We start from the raw sequence: 19,251 nt of genomic DNA, 5'->3' as shown, positions 1-19,251 counted from the left end.
AGAAAACACAGAGAAAGAATTAATCACTTCCTGTCTGTGTTCAATCTCTCTCAAGCTCCACTTCACTACAACTGTGGCAGTGATGCAGTGAGAATGTCACTGGGTGAGCAATTCAGAATCCAAAGCTAATGTTCTGAGAACTTTGGTTCACATTACATTGTTACAGATGGTGAAATTTAAACGTAATTAAAGATCTATAATTAAAACGTTTGCCTAATTAAGACCATATAACCACTGCTGATTGTTGTAAAAATCCATCTGGTTCACTAATGCCCTTCAATCTACCAAAATTGTACCCGGCCTATCCTGCATGTGGGGCCTACAGCAATTTGACCGACTCTGAACTGCCTTCCAAACCAGAAAAGCCACTGGGATGAAATATAAAATGTGTCTTTCTGAGCAACTAATGGTTTCTCAGAGACACCAAAGTGTCCAAGATCTTTTCACTGTGAACTTGCTGCGAGTGCCATTCTGACCTTCCACTTTAGTGGGGAGACGATGGTCTAGTGTTAATATCTCTACAGGAATCGTCCAGAGAGCGCGGTGTTGTCTGGAGATTGCAGATTGGATCCGTCATAGCAGATGGTGGAATGTGAATTAATTTAAAAATCTGGAATTCAGGGTCCAATGATAACCATGAAATCATTGAAGATTGTCAGCAAAACCCATCTGGTTCACTGATGTCCGTCAGGGAAGGGCAGTGCTGACATTATCAGGTCTGACTTACAGGAATGAATCTACTGATTGAATCAAATCAAAGTGTGGGATATTGGAGACAGTGCAAGTTTGTCCTGTTCGATTCCCTGTCAGAGGTTTCTCTCTTTTCTGCACGCAGGATCATGCTGTTGCAGATTGTTGTAGAAAAATCTGGAAACGTTTTTCACAGAGTGTGAAATCTATCTCAATCTCATGTAAAGAAGCCATGATCTCAACAGATCACAATTACAGATTCCAATAAATAGTTTCAGACATTACCCAGAGACGGGGGGGATCTACCACAGGGGAGCCTGTGAGAACCCTCCCCATCTTTGGCATCTCAACCCATTCAATAACCCTCATTATCTCTAAACTCGTCCAGCCCCTGTACCCATCATTATCTCTGTAACCTCCTCCAGTCCCTCCAACTCCTCCCTATCTGTCACCTCCTCCTTTCGTACATCCCTCTTCATCTCTATAACCTCCCCCAAACGCTACAGACCTCCCGCTGTCTGTAAATCCCTTCAGCTCCTGTACCACTCACTATCTTGTCACCTCCTCCAGCTCCTGCGCCCTTATCTCTGTAACCACCTCCTGCCCAAACCCCTCCCTAACTCTTTAACTTCCTCCCACCCCTACACCCGTACTATTTCAGTAATGCCCCCAGCCACTACACTCCTCCCTATCTCTGTACTATCCTCCTGCCCCTACACCCCTCCCTATCCGTTACCCACTCCTGCACTGATACCCCTCCCTATCTCTGTAACATCTTCCTGCCCCAAACTCCTTCCTATCACTTAATCTCCTCCCGCCCCATACCGATCACACTCTCTGTAATCTCCTCCAGACATTACACCTATCCCTGTCTCTGAAACCTCCTTCTGTCCCAACACTCATCACTATCTCTGTACGGTCTTCAGCCCTAAGCCCTCTCCCTATCTCTGTAACCTCGTCCTGCACCCGTCCCTAGCTCTATAATCTCCGCCTGCCCCTACACTCGTCACTATCTCTGAAAGCCTGTCCAGCCCTTACACCCCCTCCCTATCTCTGTAACCCCCTCTAGCCCCTACACCCCCTCCCTATCTCTGTAACCTCCTCCAGCCCCTACACCCCCTTCCTATCTCTGTAACCCACCTCGCCCCTACACCCGCTCCCCATCTCTGTAACCTCCTCAAGCCCCTACACTCGTCCCATCTCTCTGATCTCCTCCAGCCCCTACACTCGTCCCTATCTCTGAACGCCTGTCCAGCCCTTACACCTCTCCCTATCTCTGTAACCTCCTCCAGCTGCTACACCCCCTCCCTGTCTCTGTAAACTCCTCCAGCCCCTACACTCGTCGCTATCTCTGTATTTTTGCCCAGTCCTAACACCTCTCCCTATCTCTGTTACCTCCTCCAGTCAAATGTTTTGTCGGAGCAGCAGCTGGAGAGGAGCAGAAAGGTTGGAGCCTTCACTCTGTCCAGAGGCAGGTCTCCTGAGGTGACCTCACAATTTAAAAATTAGCTCAGGGAAAGAGGATTGGTTGTCTTGGAACCAATTTTCGGGACTCAGAGTAAAACCTGTTGGGAGACAGAATGTAAAGTCCTTATGCTTGTCCCTTGTCATTCTTTAGGAATAGAGAAAGCACAAGAAATCCAATTTGTTGAGTAATGGGTAAGGTTGGGTAGTTTATTCCTAGTTTATTGTTTGTACTTGCTAAGGAGAACTCGGCACTGCGGAATGCTCCTCCCGCAATAATGTGTGAAATCAAAGACACTTCCAGTCTCCTTGGTGACCATGTATTCAAGAAGTATATTCAGCTGCAGCTCCTGATTTGGCACAAGGAGCTGATGCAGCTGCAGATGGAGTCATGATGGAGCATCCATGACGCTGAGGACATTGTGGACAGCACATATACTGAGCTGTTGCACCATACGTAAGAGGTACACAGGCAGAAAGGTCAGGAAGACTATGGTCAGGTCATGCACGGGTTCCCTGTGGCCATTCCCTCACAAACAGATATAGCGTGCTGGATAGTGTTGTGGGGGGTGGCCTATCAGGGGAAAGTTGTGGTGTCTCAGTTGGCTCTGCTGCACACCACCGGAGGAACAAGACTGGGTGATCTTCAGTGAGAGGAGTCGATTGAAAGAGGAACTGACAAGCAGTTCTGTGACTACAAATGGAACTCTCGAGTGGAATGTTATCTCGTTGGTCAGAGATGTTCCAGAGTAGCTGCCAGGCATTCTGAAGGGGGAGGGTGAACAGCCAGCTGTTGTGGTACATGTCTGTACCAAAGACTCAGGTAAAAAATGAAATGTGATCTGGTAACAGGAATTGAGAGAGTTAGGGAATAGTTTCACACAAAAGACAGACAAACAGACAAACTAACTGCGTTCATGGATACATAAAAGAAAATATCATCATTAGCCAGATTACTGAAACCATTTTCATGTTGCATTGTTTCACAGGTAAGAATGGGGCTGCTTTTGCAAAACACTGTTTAGGGTCACCTTCTCAGTTTTCCCAGGTAAAGGCAGCAATTCTTTGAACTCAGCTTTCTACTCTTGGCCTCCCAAAAGCCTGCGTGACAGAGAGCTTTCAAACCTTCATGCTGCCTTTGTTAGCAGCCAAGCTCATCTCCCCAGAAAACAGTTCTGGTTCTGCCCTGACAGTCTGATTGCCTCTTCCTGTGGTCTCAACAAATGCTGTCTGCTTCAACATAGGGCCTCTTTCAGACTCGCTGGAACCAATTTCCAAATACGGACCTCGTTACTATCCACTTTCTGCTATCTGTTTAAACACAATACCCTTCACTTTATCTGTTGGAATTCCTTGAACCAAGAATCAGCCTGCAATTAGCCTCCAGGCCTGGCCTCACAAACAAACAGATGCTTGTTGATCTGCTATCTTCCTTTTACCACAAGCTGTCCCAAATTCCACAGTTCATTTTCAGCTCATACTTCCCAGTTCACAACTCTGACCATAATTGATAAAACAATAAAAGCAGAAACAATGAAAAATCAGTGAGAGTTCTAACATTAGTTACTTCCTTTATTATCTGAGGCTGCATCCCATCAGGTCCAGGGGACTTATTGACCTTTTCTCTCACTAGTTTCCCTGGTTCATTTCATTCAGTAAGAGTTATGGGATTTATTTCCTTCCCTTGGTTATTTCAGAATTCACTGGAATAGAGTGGGATCACCTCTTATTTCATACTGTTCAGGGATGTACAGGTTAGGGTGGATTGGCCATCTGAAATTGTCCCACAGTGAGCACGATGTGCAGGTTAGGGTGGATTTGCCAGGCTAAATTGCCCTATACTGTCCAAGGACGCACAGGCAAGGTGACGGAGCCAATGAAATGTGGGGTTATGGGGCGAGGCTGTATCTGGGATACTCATCAGAGGGTCACTGTGGGCCTGATGGGCTGAATGGACTCTTTACACCCTGCAGTTATTCTATGATTGATTGTATTTCTTCTCTGCCCCACATTCCAGGATTCAATTTGGTGAATGTGCTGACTCTAAGATAAGGAAATCCTTCCTCAGCTGAGGTGACTCAAGCTGTAAACTGTCAATACCTCCTAGCTGTCATTTGAGGCACTTTGCAACTGACAAATGGCCACAAAATGAAGCACTTCTTAAGGTTTCCATCATTCTGCCTACATTGGGTCATATCCACGGGACCCATGTTGTCCTGGGAGTATAGCTGAAAATGTGTTGCTGGAAAAGCGCAGCAGGTTAGGCAGCATCCAGGGAACAGGAGAATCGACGTTTCGGGCATAAGCCCTTCTTCAGGAATGAGGCCTGGGAGTATAGCAATGTTAACACTGAGGCCTGTGCTGAACACTCACAGGGGGTCAGAGGTCAATATCAGGGCTGCTTACTTACTCACAACCTCTATCCTGCGACCCTCCGACCTATTCACACCGACCGTGTTTCCCGCCTCACAGGAGTACACACCCTCCTGTTTGTGAGTGATTCTGTACAAGGTCAGGTCTCTCTCAGATGATTCCAGAGGCTCAGTCTCCTCTCCCTGTCTCCGTTCCCACTTGTACCAGCTGGTTGGGGGGTTGCTGTCGCTGGTGCAGCTCAGGGTGACAGTGTCACCTTCGTGTATCGCACTGTCCGATGGAGAGACCGACACTTTCATGTTCCGAGGGGCATCTGACAGAAAGGGACAAGACTCTCAGTGAGAGACAGCATTACTTGAGCATCGCTCACTAAGGGAGACATTGCAAGGAGTGAAGTCACAGGAAAATCAGTCACAGATCCCACAGGGCAGATAAATGGGCAGTTTTCAGTTAAAGGGCTCAGTTTATAAGGAAGAAAGAGAAAGGGAAGTTAAAACGGTTTAGGGACAGAATGCCAAAGGTCAGGGTCACAAAGGGGAGAGCGATGAGTTTCGGGAAGTACTCAAGAGGCTGAAACTGGAGGAGGTGACAGAGATAGGGAGGGACTGGAAGGACATTACAGAGACAGGTATGTGTGATAGAGGGATTTGAGAGCTAAGAATAGGAAGTTTCTAATAGATATGTGCTGCACTGGGGATAAATGCAAGAGAGGGAGTGAAAGGAGGGTGACTGGGGAAAGGGACTCGGTGTGAGTTCAGAGACTGGGGGCAACGATGTTTTGGATAAATAGCTCTCATTCAGTGAGTCGTGACAGAGACAGGGGAGTTTACATCGGGAAAAGCTCAACCTGGGAATGTCACTCACAGAGCACCTCGATCCTGAAGCTCTTTGAAGTTTGTCTTCCAATAACATTTTCCGCTTTGCAGTAATAATCTCCAGATTCCGTTGGGGTGATGGAGCGAATGGTCAGGATGTTCCCTGTCCCCTTGTTAGCTGCTGTGTTCACATTGTCCTTATGGGGAGAAAGTGAGGTCTGCAGATGCTGGAGATCAGAGATGGAAATGTGTTGCTGGAAAAGCGCAGCAGGTCAGGCAGCATCTAGGGAACAGGAGAATCGACGTTTCTGAAGAAGGGCTAATGCCCGAAACGTCGATTCTCCTGTTCCCTAGATGCTGCCTGACCTGCTGCGCTTTTCCAGCAATACATTTCCATCTCACATTGTCCTTATACCAGGTGTAGCGAGCTCCTGGATTACTCCTGGAGTTACAGGCCAAGGTAACCTTGTCTCCCTCCTTCACCTCTCCCTGTGGCTCATTGCGAACAATGGTAACATCTCCAGGACCATCTCCAAGAGGAATTACAGCTCGATTCAGGTCAGGGAGTGGGATAAAGCTGTGGAACATCATGGAACATTCTCCCAAATCCCCGAATAAATGCTGCCCCTGAGCACTAACATCATTTCAGAGAAAGACCACCAGAATTCCTCATATCCTGAAAGAGGGCATTCATCCCCTCTTCTCCATGCTAGAATTTCTCATTCCCAAGTGCACCCTCCTCTGTCATGCCTGAATATCCAACTGTAGTGTGGAGACCAGGGTTCTAAACACAGTGCTCCAAGTGTGGTCTGGGGCCTATTTTCTGGTTGTCCCACACCCTCTTTACTTACACTCTACATTAATGTGTTTGGGTGTAGAATCCCAGGAGCTGACAGAATTCTGTGCTGTACAGATGTAGCTACAAGATGCATCATTCCTGGTGGGTCGAATCTTAATCGTGTCGGTATTTTCTCGCAGATCACTCCGTTGTCTGTTGCACATTTTCCTCCAGCTGTAGGTATGAACCAGGGGGTTGGCCTCACTTCGACACGTTAACCTGATCTCGGTCCCCTCCTTCACTGTATCCTCAGAAATAAGCTCCACGTTTCTTGGTCCATCTGTGGGGACAGAGAGAGAGAGATGTGATTCCGAGATTTCAGAATCCCTCACATATCCGGGTCCACAGGAGACATGGGGTCTCCGAGGGGTGGGGTGGGGCAACATCAGAAAGATTACTGATCAGAAATGAAACCAAGAAAAATGACAAAAAAGAGGCAACAACACAATATCTGAATTCACGTAGCGCCTGCTGAAGAAGATGTTGCATTGAAAAGGGTGAAACAGTAATGTGACTGCCAGTTGCTTCAACAACATCAGGAGAACAGGTCGGCTTTCCTGAATGTCTGGGAGGAAAGAAAGAGATGGAGGGGTGAAGCGAGGGAATATCTGAGCTCAGGGTCGTAGGCAGCTGATAGCAGAGCCGGTGGTGGGATTCTGGCGCTACTCTCGAGGTCAGGACTCGAAGAGGTTACAGAGACAAGGAGGGGGTGTAGGGACTGGAGGGAGTTACAGAGATAGGGAGGGGGTGTAGGGGCTGGAGAGGGTTACAGAGATAGGGATGGGGTTTAGGGGCTGGAGGGGGTTACAGAGATAGGGAGGGTGTATAGGGGCTGGAGGGGGTTACAGAGACAGGGAGGATGTGTAGGGACTGGAGGGGGTTACAGAGATAGGGAGGGGGTGTAGGGGCTGGAGGGGGTTAAAGAGATAGGGAGGGTGTGTATGGGCTGGAGGGGGTTACAGAGATAGGGAGGGGGTGTAGGGGCTGGAGGGGGTTACAGAGACAGGGAGGATGTGTAGGGACTGGAGGTGGTTACAGAGATAGTGCGGGGGTGTAGGGGCTGGAGAGGGTTACAGAGATAAGCAGGGGGTCTAGGAGCTGGAGGGGGTTACAGAGATAGGGAGGGATGTAGTAGCTGGAGGGGGTTACAGAGACAGGGAGGATGTGTAGGGACTGGAGGGGGTTACAGAGATAAGCAGGGGGTCTAGGAGCTGGAGGGGGTTACAGAGATTGGGAGGGATGTAGTAGCTGGAGGGGGTTACAGAGATAGGGAGGATGTGTAGGGACTGGAGGGGGTTACAGAAATAGGGTGGGGGTGTAGGGGCTGGAGGGGGTTACAGAGATAGGGAAGGGGTGTAGGGGCTGGAGGGGGTTACAGTGATAGGGAGGGGGTACAGGGACTGGAGGGGGTTACAGAAATAGGGTGGGGTGTAGGGACTGGAGGGGGTTACAGAAATAGGGTGGGGTGTAGGGGCTGGAGGGGGTTACAGAGATAGGGAAGGGGTGTAGGGGCTGGAGGGGGTTACAGAGATAGGGAGGGGTTGTAGGGGCTGGAGGGGGTTACAGAGATAGGGAGGGGGTACAGGGACTGGAGGGGGTTACAGAGATGGGGAGGGGGTGATGGAGGGTTTTGAAAGCCAAGAATCGGAATTTTACAATCGAGGTGTTGCTGGACTGGGGAACGATGCAGGAGAGGGAGTGAGAGGAGGGTGATTGGGGAAAGGGACTCGCTGTGAGTTCAGAGACCGGGGGACAGTGAAGTTTTGGATAAGTAGCTCTCATGCAGTGAGTAGTGACAGAGACCGGGGAGTTTACATTGGGAAAAGGTCAACCTGGGAATGTCACTCACAGAGCACCTCGATCCTGAAGCTCTTTGAAGTTTGTCTTCCAATAACATTTTCCGCTTTGCAGTAATAATCTCCAGATTCCGTTGGGGTGATGGAGCGAATGGTCAGGATGTTCCCTGTCCCCTTGTTAGCTGCTGTGTTCACATTGCCCTTATGGGGAGAAAGTGAGGTCTGCAGATGCTGGAGATCAGAGATGGAAATGTGTTGCTGGAAAAGCGCAGCAGGTCAGGCAGCATCTAGGGAACAGGAGAATCATTCCTGAAGAAGGGCTAATGCCCGAAACGTCGATTCTCCTGTTCCCTAGATGCTGCCTGACCTGCTGCGCTTTTCCAGCAACACATTTCCATCTCACATTGTCCTTATACCAGGTGTAGCGAGCTCTTGGATTACTCCTGGAGTTACAGGCCAAGGTAACCTTGTCTCCCTCCTTCCCCTCCCTGTGGCTCATGGCGAACAATGGTAACATCTCCAGGACCATCTCCAAGAGGAATTACAGCTCGATTCAGGTCAGGGAGTGGGATAAAGCTGTGGAACATCATGGAACATTCTCCCAAATCCCCGAATAAATGCTGCCCCTGAGCACTAACATCATTTCAGAGAAAGACCACCAGAATTCCTCATATCCTGAAAAAGGCCATTCATCCCCTCTTCTCCATGCTAGAATTTCTCATTCCCAAGTGCACCCTCCTCTGTCATGTCTGACTATCCAACTGTAGTGTGGAGACCAGGGTTCTAAACACAGTGCTCCAAGTGTGGTCTGGGGCCTATTTTTTGGTTGTCCCACACCCTCTTTACTTACACTCTACATTAATGTGTTTGGGTGTAGAATCCCGGAAGCTGACAGAATTCCGTGCTGTACAGATGTAGCTACAAGATGCATCATTCCTGGTGGTTCGAATCCTAATCGTGTCGGTATTTTCTCGCAGATCTCTCCGTTGTCTGTTGCACATTTTACTCCAGCTGTAGGTATGAACCGGGGGGTTGGCTTCACTTCGACACATTAACCTGATCTCGGTCCCCTCCTTCACTGTATCCTCAGAAATAATCTCCACGTTTCTCGGTCCATCTGTGGGGAGAGAGAGAGAGATGTGATTCCGAGATTTCAGAATCCCTCACATATCCAGGTTCACAGGAGACATGGGGTCTCCGAGGGGTGGGGTGGGGCAACACCAGAAAGATTACTGATCAGAAATGAAACCAAGAAAAATGACAAAAAAGAGGCAACAACACAATATCTGAATTTATGTAGAGCCTGCTGAAGAAGATGTTGCATTGAAAAGGGTGAAACAGTAATGTGACTGCCAGTTGCTTCAACAACATCAGGAGAACAGGTCGGCTTTCCTGAATGTCTGGGAGGAAAGAAAGAGATGGAGGGGTGAAGCGAGGGAATATCTGAGCTCAGCGTCGGAGGCAGCTGATAGCAGAGCCGGTGGTGGGATTCAGGCGCTACTCTCGAGGCCAGGACTTGAGGAGGTTACAGAGACAAGGAGGGGGTGTAGAGACTGGAGGGAGTTACAGAGATAGGGAGAGGGTGTCGGGGCTGGAGGGGGTTACAGAGATCGGGAGGGGGTTTAGGGGCTGGAGAGAGTTACAGAGATAGGGAGGGGGTGGAGGGGCTGGAGAAGGTTACAGAGATGGGCGGGGTGTAGGGGCTGGAGGGGGTTACAGAGACAGGGAGGATATGTCGGGACTGGAGGCGTTTACAGAGATAGGGAGGGGGTGTTGGGGCTGGAGGGGGTTACAGAGATAGGGCGGGGGTGTAGGGGCTGGAGAGGGTTACAGAGATAGGCAGGGGTTCTATGGACTGGAGGGGGTTACAGAGATAGGGAGGGGGTGTAGGGACAGGAGGGATTCACAGAGATAGGGTGGGGGTACAGGGACTGGAGGGGGTTACAGAGATGGGGAGGGGGTGTCGGGACTGGAGGGGGTGACAGAGATAGGGAGGGGGTGTAGGGACTGGAGGGGATTACAGAGATAGGGAGGGGGTGATGGAGGGTGTTGAAAGCCAAAAATGGGAATTTTACAATCGAGGTGTTGCTGGACTGGGGAACGATGCAGGAGAGGGAGTGAGAGGAGGGTGATTGGGGAAAGGGACTCGCTGTGAGTTCAGAGACCGGGGGACAGTGAAGTTTTGGATAAGTAGCTCTCATGCAGTGAGTCGTGACAGAGACCGGGGAGTTTACATTGGGAAAAGGTCAACCTGGGAATGTCACTCACAGAGCACCTCGATCCTGAAGCTCTTTGAAGTTTGTCTTCCAATAACATTTTCCGCTTTGCAGTAATAATCTCCAGATTCCATTGGGGTGATGGAGCGAATGGTCAGGATGTTCCCTGTCCCCTTGTTAGCTGCTGTGTTCACATTGTCCTTATACCAGGTGTAGAGAGCTCCTGGATTACTCCTGGAGTTACAGGTCAAGGTAACCTTGTCTCCCTCCTTCACCTCTCCCTGTGGCTCATTGCGAACAATGGTAACATCTCCAGGACCATCTCCAAGAGGAATTACAGCTCGATTCAGGTCAGGGAGAGGGATAAAGCTGTGGAACATCATGGAACATTCTCCCAAATCCCCGAATAAATGCTGCCCCTGAGCACTGACATCATTTCAGAAAAGGAGGGAGTTACAGAGATAGGGAAGGGTGTAGGGGCTGTAGGGGGTTGCAGAGATAGGGAGGGTGTAGGGGCTGTAGGGGGTTGCAGAGATAGGGAGGGGTGTAGGGGCTGAAGGGGGTTACAGAGATAGGGAGGGGGTGCAGGAGCTGGAGGATGTTACAGAGATAGGGACGGGGTGGAAGGGATGGAAGAGGTTACAGAGATAGGGAGGGGGTGTAGGGGTTGGAGGAGGTTACAGAGATAGGGAGGGGGTGTAGGGATTGGAGGAGGTTACAGAGATAGGGAGGGGGTGTAGGGGCTGGAGGGGTTTACAGAGATAGGGAGGAGGTGTAGGGGCTGGAGGGGTTTACAGAGATAGGGAGGAGGTGCAGGGGCTAGAGGGGTTTACAGAGATAGGGAGGAGGTGTAGGGGCTGGAGGGGTTTACAGAGATAGGGAGGGGGTGTAGGGGCTGGAGGGGTTTACAGAGAAATGGAGGAAGTGTAGAGGCTGGAGGGGTTTACAGAGATAGGGAGGGGGTGTAGGGGTTGGAGGAGGATACAGAGATAGGGAGGGACATGAAGTGTTAGCTCAGTATAATGTGAGAGTTTGTTGGTGAGTGGGACTCTCGCACTGATGACACTCACACTGAATATCCAGTCGTATGGGATCAGATTCCTTTTCACCCACGGAGTTCCTCGCTGTACAGATGATCTCACAGCCCACATCCTGAACATAAGGGTAGAATGAACATTGAGAGCTCCATTGACTCCCAGAACAGAGAGGAATCGAACCGTGTGGACACACCTTCCGCCAGCGATAGGAAAATGCTGCTGGATAGCCATCAGACTGACAGCTGAGGGATGTCCACAGTCCAGCTCGAACTGAAGTCGGGAATGTGATTCGGACACTGGTCGGAGCATCTAGAAATAAACACCCAACACCATTAGGACTGACCCATATACAGTGCCCACTCCCTCAGCACTGACCCTCCGACAGTGCCCATTCCCTCAGCACTGACCCTCCGACAGTGCGGCACTCCCTCAGCACGGACCCTCCAACAGTGCGGCACTCCCTCAGCACTGCCCCTCCGACAGTGCGCACTCCCTCAGCACTGACCCTCCGACAGTGCGGCACTCCCTCAGCACTGACCCTCCGACAGTGCGGCACTCCCTCAGCACTGACCCTCTGACAGTGCGACACTCCCTCAGCACTGACCCTCCGACAGTGCAGCACTCCCTCAGCACTGACCCTCTGACCCACTGACCTTTGTTCTTGTTGCACTGCCTCAGGAGGTAGTGCTTGATAATTGTTTATTTAATTAGTAACTGGGTGATTTGATGCTGGTAAATAAAAAATCCACAGGGGTGCAATGTGCCCTTGAACGGTTAACGTACAGAAGCTGTTTGACCAGGTTTGGAAATACGAGATGAATGAATTAGATTACAGTACATTACAGAGTGGAAACTGGCCCTTCGGCCCAACAAGTCCACACCGACCTGCCGAAGCGCAATCCACCCATACCCCTACATTTACCCCTGACCTAACACTACGGGCAATTCAGCATGGCCAATTCACCTGACCTGCACATCTTTGGACGGTGGGAGGAAACCGGAGCACCCGGAGGAAACCCACGCAGACACGGGGAGAACGTGCAAACTCCACACAGTCAGTCGCTTGAGGTGGGAATTGAACCCGGGTCTCAGGCGCTGTGAGGCAGCAGTGCTAACCACTGTGCCACCGTGCCACCCACGTGCCACCGTGCCGCCCCCGAATTCAGGAGCTGTGTTTCTGGGGATACTCACACTGCACTCTGATGGTGATGTTGTGTGATCTCGCTGTCCCAACGTTGTTTTTAACCTCACACTGATAATCCCCACTGTCGTCCGTGCTGATGCTTTCAAACAGCAGTATCTGCCCGCTGACTGGCTTGTTCTGTGTGAGTCTGTACCAGCTGTACCCTGAGACTGCAGGGTCACTGCTCTGACTGGTACAGCTAATATTCACAGTGTCCCGCTCATTCACAGACGTTAAATCTTTCTTATCGTCACCATTCACACTGTGTGAAATCTGAAAATCTCTCGGTTTATCTGAAACAGAGGTTTGTTACCAATCCAGTTAATGTTGACATGGTGGGAAATGTTTTACTGATGGTGTTGTCACTGAACTTTCCATTCGGCCCCTCTGCTCCATGCTAGGGTTTCTGTTCGAGATCAGCTTCCTCAGCACCTCATCTTCATCTCCCTCTCTCCCTCGTGTGTTTAACCAGCTTCCCCTGCACCAATGCATGGAAAGGATTCACTTCCACAGAGAGTTGTCGGAGTGAGTCCCACATGCCCTCCCCTCCAACTCCCTGTGGGAGTGAGTGTCACATTCCTCCCCTCTAACTCCCTGTGAGAGTGAGTCTCACATTCCTCCCCTCCAACTCCCTGTGAGAGTGAGTCCCACATTCCTCCCCTCCAACTCTCTGTGGGAGTGAGTCCCACATTCCTCCCCTCCAACTCCCTGTGAGAGTGAGTCCCACATTCCTCCCCTCCAACTCTCTGTGGGAGTGAGTCACACATTCCTCCCCTCCAACTCCCTGTGAGAGTGAGTGTCACATTCCTCCCCTCCAACTCCCTGTGAGAGTGAGTGTCACATTCCTCACCACTAACTCCCTGTGGGAGTGAGTGTCACATTCCTCCCCTCCAACTCCCTGTGAGAGTGAGTCTCACATTCCTCCCCTCCAACTCCCTGTGAGAGTGAGTCCCACATTCCTCCCCTCCAACTCCCTGTGAGAGTGAGTCCCACATTCCTCCCCTCCAACTCCCTGTGGGAGTGAGTGTCACATTCCTCCCCTCCAACTCCCTGTGGGAGTGAGTCCCACATTCCTCCCCTCCAACTCCCTGTGAGAGTGAGTCCCACATTCCCCCCCTCCAACTCCCTGTGAGAGTGAGTGTCACATTCCTCCCCTCCAACTCCCTGTGGGAGTGAGTCCCACATTCCCCCCCTCCAACTCCCTGTGGGAGTGAGTCCCATATTCCCCCCCTCCAACTCCCTGTGAGAGTGAGTCCCACATTCCTCCCCTCCAACTCCCTGTGGGAGTGAGTGTCACATTCCTCCCCTCCAACTCCCTGTGAGAGTGAGTGAGACATTCCTCCCCTCCAACTCCCTGTGAGAGTGAGTCTCACATTCCTCCCCTCCAACTCCCTGTGGGAGTGAGTCCCACATTCCTCCCCTCCAACTCCCTGTGGGAGTGAGTCCCACATTCCTCCCCTCCAACTCCCTGTGGGAGTGAGTCCCACATTCCTCCCCTCCATCTCCCTGTGAGAGTGAGTGTCACATTCCTCCCCTCCAACTCCCTGTGGGAGTGAGTCCCACATTCCCCCCCTCCAACTCCCTGTGGGAGTGAGTCCCACATTCCCCCCCTCCAGCTCGCTGTGAGAGTGAGTCACACATTCCCAGACCTCCAACTCCCTGTGGGAGTGAGTCCCACATTCCTCCCCTCCATCTCCCTGTGAGAGTGAGTGTCACATTCCTCCCCTCCAACTCCCTGTGGGAGTGAGTCCCACATTCCCCCCCTCCAACTCCCTGTGGGAGTGAGTCCCACATTCCCCCCCTCCAACTCCCTGTGAGAGTGAGTCACACATTCCCAGACCTCCAACTCCCTGTGGGAGTGAGTCCAACATTCCTCCCCTCCAACTCCCTGTGAGAGTGAGTGTCACATTCGCCCCCTCCAACTCCCTGTGGGAGTGAGTCCCACATTCCTCCCCTCCAACTCCCTGTGGGAGTGAGTCCCACATTCCCAGACCTCCAACTCCCTGTGGGAATGAGTCCCACATTCCTCCCCTCCAACTCCCTGTGGGAGTGAGTCCCACATTCCCAGACCTCCAACTCCCTGTGGGAGTGAGTCCCACATTCCTCCCCTCCAACTCCCTGTGGGAGTGAGTCCCACATTCCTCCCCTCCAACTCCCTGTGAGAGTGAGTCACACATTCCTCCCCTCCAACTCCCTGTGGGAGTGAGTCCCACATTCCTCCCCTCCAACTCCCTGTGAGAGTGAGTGTCACATTCCTCCCCTCCAACTCCCTGTGGGAGTGAGTGTCACATTCCTCCCCTCCAACTCCCTGTGAGAGTGAGTGTCACATTCCTCCCCTCGAACTCCCTGTGGGAGTGAGTGTCACATTCCTCCCCTCCAACTCCCTGTGGGAGTGAGTCCCACATTCCTCCCCTCCAACTCCCTGTGAGAGTGAGTGTCACATTCCCCCCCTCCAACTCCCTGTGGGAGTGAGTCCCACATTCCTCCCCTCCAACTCCCTGTGGGAGTGAGTCCCACATTCCCAGACCTCCAACTCCCTGTTGGAGTGAGTCCCACATTCCTCCCCTCCAACTCCCTGTGAGAGTGAGTGTCACATTCCCCCCCTCCAACTCCCTGTGAGAGTGAGTCCCACATTCCTCCCCTCCAACTCCCTGTGGGAGTGAGTCCCACATTCCCAGACCTCCAACTCCCTGTGGGAGTGAGTCCCACATTCCTCCCCTCCAACTCCCTGTGGGAGTGAGTCCCACATTCCCAGACCTCCAACTCCCTGTGGGAGTGAGTCCCACATTCCTCCCCTCCAACTCCCTGTGGGAGTGAGTCCCACATTCCTCCCCTCCAACTCCCTGTGAGAGTGAGTCACACATTCCTCCCCTCCAACTCCCTGTGGGAGTGAGTCCCACATTCCTCCCCTCCAACTCCCTGTGAGAGTGAGTGTCACATTCCTCCCCTCCAACTCCCTGTGGGAGTGAGTCCCACATTCCTCCCCTCCAACTCCCTGTGAGAGTGAGTGTCACATTCCTCCCCTCGAACTCCCTGTGGGAGTGAGTGTCACATTCCTCCCCTCCAACTCCCTGTGGGAGTGAGTCCCACATTCCTCCCCTCCAACTCCCTGTGAGAGTGAGTGTCACATTCCCCCCCTCCAACTCCCTGTGGGAGTGAGTCCCACATTCCTCCCCTCCAACTCCCTGTGGGAGTGAGTCCCACATTCCCAGACCTCCAACTCCCTGTGGGAGTGAGTCCCACATTCCTCCCCTCCAACTCCCTGTGGGAGTGAGTCCCACATTCCTCCCCTCCAACTCCCTGTGAGAGTGAGTCACACATTCCTCCCCTCCAACTCCCTGTGAGAGTGAGTCCCACATTCCCCCCCTCCAACTCCCTGTGAGAGTGAGTCACACATTCCTCCCCTCCAACTCCCTGTGAGAGTGAGTCCCACATTCCTCCCCTCCAACTCCCTGTGAGAGTGAGTCCCACATTCCCCCCCTCCAACTCCCTGTGGGAGTGAGTCCCACATTCCTCCCCTCCAACTCCCTGTGAGAGTGAGTCACACATTCCTCCCCTCCAACTCCCTGTGAGAGTGAGTGTCACATTCCTCCCCTCCAACTCCCTGTGAGAGTGAGTGTCACATTCCTCCCCTCCAACTCCCTGTGGGAGTGAGTGTCACATTCCTCCCCTCCAACTCCCTGTGGGAGTGAGTGTCACATTCCTCCCCTCCAACTCCCTGTGAGAGTGAGTGTCACATTCCTCCCCTCCAACTCCCTGTGGGAGTGAGTCCCACATTCGCCTCTCCTCCGACTCTCTGGGTGAAGACGTTTCTCCTGAATTCCCAATGGGAGTTATTCAGGACTGTCTCTTACCGACGGCCTTTCCTTCCGGTCGCTCCCTCCCACTGTACCGCCTCCCCTCCCCAACACACACAGAAGTAGAAATATCTTCCATCTGTCTCCCCGAGTGAAATCCTTTTAAGAATTGTAAACACCTCGATCAGGTCACCTCCTCAGACCCCTCTTCTCGAGAGAAACCTGCCTCAGTCTGTTCACAATCTCCCAATGGTTATAACCTCCAAATTGGGTACCATATTTGGAATAATGAGATAGGAACTATGGACCGTGTTTCGTGTGTGGTCTATCCAAAGGATACAGAGACTGGAACTGTGCACAGTGCTCCAACTGAGGGTCTATCTGAGGGATACGGAGACTGGAACTGTGCACGGTGCTCCGAGTGTGGGTCTAACTGAGGGATACGGAGACTGGAACTGTGCACTGTGCTCCGAGTGTGGGTCTAACTGAGGGATATGGAGACTGGAACTGTGCACGGTGCTCCAACTGAGGGTCTCACTGAGGGATACGGAGACTGGAACTGTGCACCGTGCTCCGAGTGTGGGTCTCACTGAGGGATACGGAGACTGGAACTGTGCACGGTGCTCCGAGTGTGGGTCTAACTGAGGGATATGGAGACTGGAACTGTGCACGGTGCTCCGAGTGTGGGCCTGACTGAGGGATATGGAGACTGGAACAGTGCACAGTGCTCCGAGTGTGGGTCTGACTGAGGGATACGGATACTGGAACTGTGCACGGTGCTCCGAGTGTGGGTCTAACTGAGGGATACGGAGACTGGAACTGTGCACAGTGCTCCGAGTGTGGGCCTGACTGAGGGATACAGAGACTGGAACTGTGCACAGTGCTCCAACTGAGGGTCTATCTGAGGGATACGGAGACTGGAACTGTGCACAGTGCTCCAACTGAGGGTCTATCTGAGGGATACGGAGACTGGAACTGTGCACAGTGCTCCAACTGAGGGTCTATCTGAGGGATACAGAGACTGGAACTGGACACAGTCCTCCAACTGAGGGTTTATCTGAGGGATACGGAGGCTGGAACTGTGCACAGTCCTCCAACTGAGGGTCTAACTGAGGGATATGGAGACTGGAACTGTGCACAGTGCTCCAACTGAGGGTCTATCTGAGGGATACGGAGACTGCAACTGTGCACGGTGCTCCGAGCGTGGGTCGAACTGAGGGATACGGAAACTGGAACTGTGCACAGTGCTCCGACTGAGGGTCTAACTGAGGGATACGGAGACTGTAACTGTGCACAGTGCTCCAACTGAGGGTCTATCTGAGGGATACGGAGACTGGAACTGTGCACAGTCCTCCAACTGAGGGTCTATCTGAGGGATACGGAGACTGGAACTGTGCATGGTGCTCCGAGCATGAGTCTAACTGAGGGATACGGAGACTGGAACTGTGCACAGTGCTCCGACTGAGGGTCTATCTGAGGGATACGGAGACTGGAACTGTGCACGGTGCTCCGAGCATGAGTCTAACTGAGGGATACGGAGACTGGAACTGTGCACAGTGCTCCGAGTGTGGGTCTAACTGAGGGATACGGAGACTGGAACTGTGCACAGTGCTCCGACTGAAGGTCTAACTGAGGGATAGGAAAACTGGAACTGTGCATGGTGCTCCGAGTGTGGGTCTGACTGAGGGATACAGAGACTGGAACTGTGCACGGTGCTCTGAAAGTGGGTCTAACTGAGGGATACAGAGACTGGAACTGTGCAGGGTGCTCCGAGTGTGGGTCTGACTGAGGGACACAGAGACTGGAATTGTGCACGGTGCTCCGAATGTGGGTCTAACTGAGGGATGTACAGTCTGGGGAGCTGTGCACAGTGCTCAGTGTGTGGGCATAACTGAGGGATATACAGTTTGGGGAGCTGTGCACAGTGCTGTTAGTGTGGGTCTGACTGAGGGATATATAGTCTGGGGCGCTGTGCACAGTGCTGTGTGTGTGGGTCAAACTTAGGGATATACAGTCTGCGGAGTTGTGCACAGTGCTGAGAGTGTGGGTCTAACTGGGGGCATTACAGACTGTGGAGCTTGACACAGTGCTATGAGTGTAGGTCTAACTGAGGGGTATACAGTCTGGGGAGGTGAGCACAGTGCTGAGAGTGTGGGTCAAAATGGAGGATTTACAGTCTGGGGAGCTGTGCACATTGCTGTGAGTGTGGATCTAACAGAGGGATATACAGTCTGGGGAGCTGTGCACAGTGCTGTGAGTGTGGTCGAACTGAGGGATATACAGTCTGGAGAGCTGTGCACAGTGCTGTGAGTGTGGTTTAACTGAGGGATATACAGTCTGGGGAACTGTGCACAGTGCTTTTACTGTGGTCTAACTGAGGGATATACAGTCTGGGGAACTGTGCTAGGTGCTGAGATTGTGGTCTAACTGAGGGATATCCACTCTGGGGAGCTGTGCACAGTGCTGTGAGTGTGGTTTAACTGAGGGATATACAGTCTGGGGAACTGTGCACAGTGCTGTGTGTGTGGGTATAACTGAGGGATTTACAGTCTGGGGAGCTGTGTACAGTGCTGTGTGTGTGGGTCTAACTGAGGGATTTACAGTCTGGGGAGCTGTGCACAGTGCCTAGACTGTGGGTCTAACTGAGGGATATCCAGTCTGGGGAGCTGTGCACAGTGCTGAAAGTGTGGTTAACTGAGGGATATACACTCTGGGGAGCTGTGCACAGTGCTGTGTGTGTGGTCTAACTGAGGGATATACAGACTGGAGAGCCGAGCACAGTGCTGTGAGTTTGGTGAAACTGAGGAATATACAGTATGGGGAGCTGTGCACAGTGCTGTGAGTATGGGTCTAACGTAGGGATGTACAGTCTGGAAGGTGTGCACTGTGCTGCGTGTGTGTGTATAACAGAGGGATATACAGTCTAGGGAGCTGTGCACAGTGCTGTTACTGTGGTCTTACTGAGGGATATACAGGCTGGGGAGCTCTGCACAGTGCTGTGTCTGGGTCTAACTGAGGGATATACAGTCTGGGGAGCAGTGC

At 51.9% G+C, this 19,251-nt stretch overlaps 1 protein-coding gene across 1 annotated transcript in view; it reads right to left on the bottom strand.

The window, feature by feature from the left end:
• The window catches only part of LOC148139423 (B-cell receptor CD22-like), a 139,307-nt gene that overhangs the window by 107,914 nt on the left and 12,142 nt on the right, over positions 1 to 19,251 (bottom strand). The window contains exons 2-3 of the mRNA XM_087980947.1: positions 12,421 to 12,705; positions 11,263 to 11,538 (exon numbers count right to left, since the gene is read on the bottom strand). Of these exons, the coding sequence (XP_087837073.1) occupies positions 11,263 to 11,538; positions 12,421 to 12,705 (561 nt within the window). The remainder of the gene's footprint in view (positions 1 to 11,262; positions 11,539 to 12,420; positions 12,706 to 19,251) is intronic.

This window comes from Chiloscyllium plagiosum, unplaced genomic scaffold, assembly GCF_037043375.1.
Source record: "Chiloscyllium plagiosum isolate Xiang-an unplaced genomic scaffold, Cpla_swu_hap1 HiC_scaffold_38, whole genome shotgun sequence".
NCBI lineage: Eukaryota > Metazoa > Chordata > Chondrichthyes > Orectolobiformes > Hemiscylliidae > Chiloscyllium > Chiloscyllium plagiosum.
Note: the sequence above shows the minus strand (reverse complement) of the source record. Positions and strands in the feature narration are given on the sequence as shown.